At 41.8% G+C, this 9,375-nt stretch overlaps 1 protein-coding gene across 3 annotated transcripts in view; it reads left to right on the top strand.

Annotated features, from left to right (window-relative positions):
• Nucleotides 1-1,030: 1,030 nt before the first annotated feature.
• LOC126100537 (tubulin gamma-1 chain) overlaps nucleotides 1,031-9,375 on the top strand; it is a 132,500-nt gene continuing 124,155 nt past the window's right edge. The window contains exons 1-2 of one of the 3 annotated variants that reach the window (XM_049911155.1): nucleotides 1,031-1,351; nucleotides 1,618-1,730. In XM_049911155.1, coding sequence (XP_049767112.1) covers nucleotides 1,303-1,351; nucleotides 1,618-1,730 — 162 coding nt within the window. In that variant the 5' untranslated portion in view covers nucleotides 1,031-1,302. Of the gene's footprint in view, nucleotides 1,352-1,389; nucleotides 1,505-1,617; nucleotides 1,731-9,375 lie in introns of those variants that run through there. The other 2 variants (XM_049911154.1, XM_049911156.1) reach the window with 2 other exon arrangements.

Genomic DNA, 9,375 nt, shown 5'->3' with positions numbered 1-9,375 from the left:
TAGAAACGTTCGCATACAGAAATAGCACATGCTATAGTTCCTCTTTCCATCAATTTCTTAATCGTAAACAGTGTCTTTGTATTTACAGATCTCATTGTATTAGCTATTACATGGTTCCAAATCGCCGCGCGCTGCTGCTAATTTCCCGTATCCAGTGATTTTTTTTTATATTACGCTGAATTGTATAGACTGGGCGTATAACCTGTTGGCACAGTAGTTTGCTGACGGTATTTTATTGATACAGTAATATTTATGTATTATGCAGTCCACAGAATAAATAATAACAGTGTCCATAGCAACACCAAAGATACCTATATACTCAGTCAAAGTTTAGATTCTAAATTATCTCAGAATTAAATGCATAGTCATTTCATCCACCATTAAATTTATCACGTCTCCGGAATAAAAATAACTAGTAAACCACATCATTCACTTACCTACGGTTGGTCCAGTTTGACCCATCTATGTTTTGGTTTCATGCTACGTTACATGGGGCAAACCTTTTCAAATGCACATTGCCCACCCCAGAAAATAAATGTATAGTTTTAGAGGTTTGTGCATTCTAAAACTGCAAAATATACACACCACTTCAGTAACTGATGAATCTATCACCATAAATGCTACGGTCTTGTTGTTGTTACAACATCTAATCTAGTGTCACTGACTTTGATACCTAAGTCTGAATCAGAGAAGCCGAAGGCTGAATGACGATTCGCACTTATTTCTGCTGACTTACTCCTTTTTTTTTCAGTTTTGGTTAAAAGATTACCAGTATCCTTATAATTTTGTAATGCTACAGCTGTTTCTTCATTTTAATGAAGCATTGGTATACCTTCCAAATTTGCTATGTTATGCGCCTTCCATGGAAATATTGGTTGTGCAGCCGTTTTTATGAGGTGTTTCTTTGTGCAACATTTATGAATTTCAGAATGCCAAGGATGAAATACTGTGGAGTCTTCTGAGCTCGCCGGCGTTTTGTTCGCGAAATCGCACCAGTCTCAAAATTACAATACAGCCGATGTGTTTATGTGTCCTTTAATGTTTCTCGTCAACTATTCAAGTCGGGAAGTCTACTGACACTCATGCATTGCACAAAATGGCTGGAATACTTAATAAAAGCCAAATGCCTAACTTTTCGTTTCGCGATTTCGTTTTGGCAGAACCGTGATACCAAGGGAATGCATCCAATATACATTTCTGCGTGTGGTAACACTGCTGTCATCAAACTGGAGGGAAATGGGCGGATAGTATTGAAGTAATAGTTTATATTGTAAGCGTGGAAAAAGAATTAATTGTGCCAAAATGCCTTCTGAAATGATCACATTGCAATTGGGACAATGTGGAAATCAAAGTAAGTAATAAGCGTGTTTCTTCTATTGTGTGCTGTGCTAAAGTGTCAGTGAAGTTACTATTAAAAAGAAAAAAAAAAGAAAACAGACGCTACTACTTGTCAGTAAATCGTGAAAATTGATTCTTACGGAGGTTGCATGTATGTATGTTAAAGGTATACTAGTGTGTGTTAAAATACGTAAAGTAATTGTACGTTTAAATTATTTCTGCAGTTTTATGCAAACTATTGTAGAGTCTGAAATTTAGTGTTGTATGCGTGTGTTCTAGTTGGTTTTGAATTCTGGAAACGCCTTTGTGCTGAACATGGTATTAGCCCCGAAGGAATTCTGGAACCCTTTGCTACTGAAGGAAACGATAGGAAAGATGTTTTCTTCTACCAGGTAAGCACTTGAAGGCTCAGTTCACGCACTCTCTCTACGTAAACACGTTGTATCGTGTAAGGCAAGAGATCAATTTGTGAGTCAGTTACTTTTTGGTGGTGTTCTGTGAGAACAGTTTTGTCTGACTTCTGAAATAATCATCTGTATTGGTAAATGAAATCTTTTGCCTATAGTTTGGCACGTTAGGTGCAAATTTCATATTTTACTGTGATAAGTAATATTGATTCTAACTGATATGAAATACAAATTTCTTTAGTACGGCTGCAAGTTTAATCATTGCCGACGTGACACCTGTGTCGTCATCCATGTCCAACTGTTTAAAAGTATTTTCGTGCATTTCACACACCTGTCTACAGCGTTGATGAATACCTGGTGTGCAGTTCAGATGATTGTTTATATACATTTATATTGTCATTTTTATTTTATGTTTTGAGGCTTTTTATTTTTGATGTGTTAGTCATATTGGGTCTTGTTTCTGTTGGGCAATTGCAACAGTTTAAATTCCCTCCCATGAATTTATTGGCATTTATACATGACACTAGCAGTAAAGCCTGCCGTAATTGGCACTTCACAAGACTGATATGTAATTGAAGAAGAATAATTGTATTTGAACATCGATAATGTCTTGCGTTGGAGTAGATGAAGTGTAGCTGATTATATCTTCGAAATTAGTCTATAGGCCTAATATATTATTTTATATATTTATTTTTTCAACTTGTTGAATAAGGCCTCTATTTAATTGAACAGGTGAAGGTGCCTTTATATTATACTTTGAAGGGAATGTCCTCTCAGAAAAAGTTAGTCATGGCATAGAGGTATGTTGTGAATGCTTACGTCCTATCACCCGTGAAGTGCTTCCAATGTTTATGCTTTGGTTATATGTCATCCTGCTGCGCAGTGGACCCAGAATGTGGCAACTGTGGACGATCACTCTGTGAATATAATCTTTGTGAACAACCGCCTTGTGTGTCGGTTGCACTGAAATCCACCCTCCACCTTCGCCAGTTTGCCCATTCTTCAAGAAGGAAAAGAAAATACTGAAATTAAATCTATTCCCCAGCCGTCATTTTCTGAGGGGGGAAAAAAAAAATTGACACTGCCCCCCTTGTGGTGGTTTCTGTGCCATTGTCCTCACTTAGTGCACCTAGTTGGAGCAGCAGCTTCATCTTCCAGCATCTAACATGACACTTCTCTCTCTCTCTCTCTCTCTCTCTCTCTCTTTCTCTTTCTCTCTTTCTCCCCCTCCATTTCTCTGGAACCCTTTCCGTAGTGACTTACAGATCAGAGGCCTGATGCCAATAGCTGAAAGGACTGTGGCTGGCCTGTGGGTCCGAGGGCTGTCTACCTCATTGTAAGTAGGCTCTTGCAAGAATCCCGGCCACCAGAGGCTGTCAAGGACAAGGAGGAGAATCCAGACAAGGCTAATCTGTTGACCCAGAAGGTGCCAGATCCCCCCACACTGTCAGATTCTGACTCTATGCTCATCGATGTGTTTCCTTCCCCACTGGAGGTATGAAGTGATCCAGGTGTGTGGCCGGTCCTCTTGGCCCCTTCACGCATAACCTGCAGTCCTGCAACATGACCATTCGATGGAGATGTCCGTAACCTGATCATTCAGTGGAAACATAATGGATATATTATCACCTGCTGGAACTAAAATACCTTATTTCTTCCTCTTCTGGAACTAACTTTGCTCTATAAGAAATGCACTCCACTAATGACTACTTCCGGCCCTGAGAGGTCATCTAGAGGGGTCTGTACATTGGTTCACACAGATCTTATCAGTGAGTAGATTCCCTTTCCTACCATGCTGGTCTGGGTTGAAACAGCAGCAATTGCCATTGGCAAAATTTATTTACCTACAGACAGGCCACTTGACAGTGAGGTGACCACTTCACTCAAACAGCCCCTCCCCATTTTTGTCATACATGGGGATTGCACTGCACAGCGCCCGAAGTGGAAAGGAGGGGGGGGGGGGGGGGGGGACGACACCACTTCATCTGGTAGGAACCTTGCACTTGACCAGCTTCTTACTGGCCCTGATCTGTGTCCGCTCACTAATGGTACTCCTACCCTCTTCAATGCCACCCACAGCACGTTGTCAGCTATCAACTTAATGAGCTCTTCCTCAATACTGTGGCTTCACTACATAGGTCACTTTGTGCCAATCTTTGTGTCAGTGACTACTTGCTAGTGCTCCTGTTTCTTCCTTGCCACTGCCACAAGGGTAGACTACCAGAGGCAACTGGCAGCTGTATGCTTCTGCTTTTACCTTCACCCCCGGTTAGTCATATTGCATACATACGGCTATGCAAGAAGTCTCCAACGTGAGCACCCACTGGAACATGTATTCCTCTTTTTACAGGTTCTCCCATCACCAGCCAGTGCCATGGTGGACCAAAGACAGTGCAGTAGCTGTTCAGGATAACAGAAGAACTGTGCAGCGTTTCAGGCAACATCCTTCGCAGACCAAAGTTATCACTTTTGAGCAACTTTATGCTAAGGTTCACTGTCTAATTAAACACAGTAAGAAGGAATGTTAGGAGTGCTACATCTTCTCCCAGGTGTGGGCCAAGATTCATAGTCTTCCAGACTGCCAAAGTTCCGTAACTGTACTTCCTTCATGATGGCCTCTGTACTGATGTGTCAGCTCTAGCTGAGCACATTGCAACCTACTTTATAGCGTCCTCTTCTTACATGACTGCTTCTGGACGCTGAAGTGACATTGATGGCATCCCTCTCACCTTCACCCCTTGGCATATTGAATTATATAACAAACCTTTCACTGACTTGAAACTGCTTCAAGCTCTTGCATCCTCCCACAATACAGCCCTCGGGCCTGATTCCATTCACATCGAGATGATGCTACATTTTAATGTTGCTCAAAGACAGCTTCTACTCAGAAGCTTTAACTGTATTTGGCTCAATCTTGTCTTCCTTTAGCAGTGGGAAGACAGCATCATAATTCTGAACCTGGAGCTAGGCAAAAACCGAAGTCCATCGACAGTTATCAGCCGATTAGCCTTGCCGACATGCTCTGCATAGTGCTTGAAAGGATGGTTGCCTACCGATTATGCTGGGTTCCTGAATCTTAGGACATTTGACCTCCTATCAGTGTATTTTCCAGAAGGGACTGTCCCCAACCAACCATGTGTTTAGATTGGAAACAGCAATCCAACAGGCTTTTTCTCAATGCCAACACCTTATTGGTCTGTTTTGGCATAATGAATATGGCACCGCCTGGGACTGTCACATTTTACTTATTCACCATGACTGGTACTGTCGAGTTTCTCTACCAATTTTTGTTCACCAGTTTTTATCCTACTGCTTGTTCCAGGTTCGAGTTGGTACTTCACTCAGCTCTCCATAACACATAGAAAAGGGTGCCGTGCAGAGCTCTGTGCTGAAAGTCGCACTCTTCGTCATTGCCATCAATGGGCTAGGGGACTCCCTCGGGCCACTGGCCATCTCTGCACTATACGTCAGTGACTTCCACATTTAATGCATTTCCACTCCGTAACCTTGACTGAATGCCAGCTCTTAAGTGTCATGTGACAGGCCTCTGCTTTGGACACGTTCCCATTGGTTCCCATCTTCTCCAATACGGACCATCCCAACTGCAGCTGTATTTGAGTACACAGAGTTTGTACGTTTTTGCACAATCCTGCATTTTGGGACTCCTCTTTGACAAAAAGCAGACTTGGTGGCTCCATATTTGATATTTATGACTAGCTTAATGTGAAAGCTTAGTGCTCCCTGCTTCCTTGTCCACACTTCTTTGGGTGCAATTCGGAGTACTCTCTCTATCTACTGGGCTCTTGTCCAATCCCACTTCCACTACCATTGTTAGGTTTATAACTCGGCAGTGCTTTCAGCTTTGAAATTGTCAGACTTGGTTCATAATTGTGGAGTTTGACTGGCCACTGGTACCTTCTGGACTAGTCAGGAAGACAGCCCTCTTGCCAAAGTGGGGATCATCATCTTCAGTTCAGAGGGTACCAACTAATGCTCACCTATGCAGTCGCCATTTGACAGTTACCTGATAATCGGACACTCTCCCTGTTTTCTTGCGTACACCCTGGAGTTGCTACCTGGCTACGAATTAGGTCTGGTATATTTCAAGGGCCTAAAGTCACAGTTGCCCCCATGAACCATTGTCATCTGTACCTTTGTTGTTCAGCACTTGTCAGTGTGCTACCGCCTTTTACCCTGGTTATGCTTTTAAAACTTCCACAGATGAGGAACACCATTCATTGCAGGGAACCTGTAGTATTTTGTGGTGGAGCTGATTGTCATTAATAGAACCCTCTGTTTTATTAAGTGTGCCACGCTTGACTGCATTTCAGTGTGTAATGAGACAGTGAATTGTCTTCAGACCATTCATCCATGTTACTCCTGTCACCCTGTACTACCTACCATTCATGGCCTTCTCTCTGGGCCTAATCATACTGTATGCTCTGTTGTATTTCTCTGGTTCCAAATTCATGTGGGTATCTCAGGCAATAGATGGCAGGCCATTTGGCTAACGAAATGATTACTCACCCCATATGAGCTTTCATCCTTTGCAGGTGTCTGTTCACTTGTAGATGGAACAACATGGTGGGCTACAGCCCCATCTAATAACCTCCACAGTATCAAGGAGACTACTGCTGTCACTCCTCCCAGAAAGAATCCACTGTTGTATACTGTGTTTGTGTTGGTCATATCAGACTGACCTATGGTTGAAATTTATGGTACTGAGCCACTCCCACATTGTGTTTGTTGAGCCTTACTGACAGTTGCTCTTATCCTGACGGAATGCCTGCTCCTTCTGGCTTTCCATGCTAAGTGTGGTCATCAAATTCTTTGCCTCTCATGTTGCCAGATGACTCACGGACAATTTTACAGTTCTCTCAGTGAAAGTGACCTTTATTTTCAAACATAACGTTTTAACCTACCTTCGGGGCAGGATAATTGGGATAGGAGCCTTTCCTGCTGCGTGATCGGTTGGGGGACTCTCAACACTGCCTCTTTTGCCTGTTGCCTGTGTCATCCCTCTTTTCCTCTGTTTTAATTGCTTTTAGGAGGTCTGCCTCTTTTTTTCTGTTACACCCTTTTTCCTGTTTTAGGAGTTGCTCTCTGTTAATTAATTGGTGCTATGCTCGTCTTTAATACTGTGCCTCTAATTGGTCGTATCAGTAAAGCTTTAGGGGTCCTGCCCCCTTCGCATGCAGAGTCCTGGCGGATGCCCATGTGCTCCCTTAACTATTTCTCTCATCTTGTTGTATTATTGACAGCCCAACTGATGTCAGTTACATTTTCAGCCTTTTCCCTTTGAGTGTTCTGGGTTTTTAGATTAGAAGGCATCCTTTGTTTTGCAGCTGTCTTTGCCCTTAGGCGCATTGGCAGGTGTTAGGTGCGAGAGGGGTCTTTCTTGACACAGCTGAGCTCTGGGATACCACATGTCTGCTCTAACCTATGTACCTATCTAATCCATGTTCTTATACATACATTGTTTTTCAGCTCTTGCATCAATATTTCCTTCGCTGCCATATTTTTATCACACTCACATACTTTTCTCATCTTAGCACATTCCTGGTGGACATTGCTATCTCCAGATGAATGAATCCTTGCCAGAGGGACTAATGACCTCACTGTTTCATCTCGTACCCCAAATGACCATCCCACCATCAAACTTTGCAGGGATTTATAACATGTGATTATTGATTACCAATTCAAGCTCTGATCAATATGCATACCCAGAAATTTTGAACTATCAGTTCTACAAATATACTGCAGCTTTCCAAGGTAAACTGCACAACTGCTGTGCCAAATATGGGCTTGGAGCATAGACATATGTTGCAGTTGATGTAGTGGCATGAAACAGCAAAAGTGCAAGTTAATGCACAAATGGGTTATTCATTCACTATAAAAAGACATATCATAGTGGTTTCTGTGGCGCCTCTTTCGTAATTTAACACTGAATTTGGATATTAACATTTCTAATAATAATTTTAGGTAAATAATTTTGGTGACCAAAGTATTTCAGTATTGTAAAAGGCAGCATATAATTCGGAGCTAGTAGTTGTGCAACTTGTCCATTTTATCGCAACTAGTAGATCAACATAGTGATGGCAAGCTGGGGACTAGTGTGTTAACACAAGGGGAAATTTTGAAAAAATTGTCAGTTTTTTACATAGTGTAGCTCAAAGAATAAGAGTCGTAAGCTCATGTATTGCTCACCATCTTTTAGCAGAGCCTTTCAGAACAGTTTGATGTATGAACCACAGATTTTGGTCTATCACTTTTTTTCTGAATTGTATTTTGTATTGCAAGTGAAATAAAGCACAATACCTGTTTCAGTTGAATATAATGCTTGTTTTTCTACTTACCCTGAGTTACACTACTGCATCCTAGGTCCGTATTCCTTGTTTCTGATGTTTCATTTTTCCTTTTTCTAGTATTACTTCTTTTTCTTGCCCCTTTGGTGGATTCTGGCAGTTTCCGGTGATTAATTGTGGCAGTGTGGTATTGGTGTGCAAGACTCACACTCCCCCTTGGCTGTCGAACTTACTTGGAGTTACTTCGCCGATCTTCTTTCAGGATAGTCGGCTGAGATATTCTACCCAGCTTCTTCTCTGAAGAATAGATGCTACACTGAAGGAATATATTCTTAAATAACTCTTACACTCGAGAGTACTTTGAATTCAATCTCGCTATATTTCATAACATGCAACAGTTTTCATACACAAAACATTTCCCATAAGCTCGACACCTTCCGGTCTGACAGAACCTATTACAGTCATCTACAAGACAAATGTCCTGACTTTACAGCAGTAAATGAGAGAGTGAATGAATAAGTCTCTTCTTTTCTTTCAACAACCTTCAAATGTTTGCACCAATAATGTTTTATATCTCACAGAATACGATGAATTTACTCCATGGGCGGGATGTGTAACTTCTTAGGCAGCCTCGGTGACTACCTGTTCACGCCATCGTACGTCAGATACGTGTCCGTCCTGTATACTCATAATTGTGGGACAGTAGACATAGTTCTGCTTTACCACACTTATCCCTAAAATAACGTGTGTTCGATGTGTGGAATTAAGAGTGTCTCTAGAACTTACCCTGAACTCTCGAGGCACTACAGGGTTCCAACACTGATTTCTCTTCTGAGAAGTCTCTGCAGTTGATGACAAAGATCTGTGTGTATTAGTCCAGCAGGCACTTCCATCAATTCCATAACCTTAAACCTTGACACTGCTCCATCATTGGAACATAGCAGAGCATCCATCACACCTATTTTCAAGCATTTGGTGCTACCAGAACAAGTTTTGGTATCCAGTTCTGTATGCAGTAGTTAACTTTCTTTGTTCAGAAAACTACAGAGAACAAAAATTAGAAACTCGATTTTTTGACAGTTACTCATGTACTAGCCCCTTAAGATTGTTCATTTTGTAGAGGCTGGGAATAGATGAACTATCCAGTTAGTGGTGGAACTGGGTTGCCAGTGGTCAGGAAGCCAGTAACTCACTAACCTGGACAGGGGTGCAGTGGAGTGGCAGGTAGGTTTGTCTTTGTTATCTGATGATTTGTCCTGAAAGCAGCATTGTTAAACATCCATTTTATTGCTTAGCAAACTCCAACAGTTGTGATGGTGGTCAGA

This window comes from Schistocerca cancellata, chromosome 9 (genome assembly GCF_023864275.1).
Source record: "Schistocerca cancellata isolate TAMUIC-IGC-003103 chromosome 9, iqSchCanc2.1, whole genome shotgun sequence".
NCBI lineage: Eukaryota > Metazoa > Arthropoda > Insecta > Orthoptera > Acrididae > Schistocerca > Schistocerca cancellata.
Note: the sequence above shows the minus strand (reverse complement) of the source record. Positions and strands in the feature narration are given on the sequence as shown.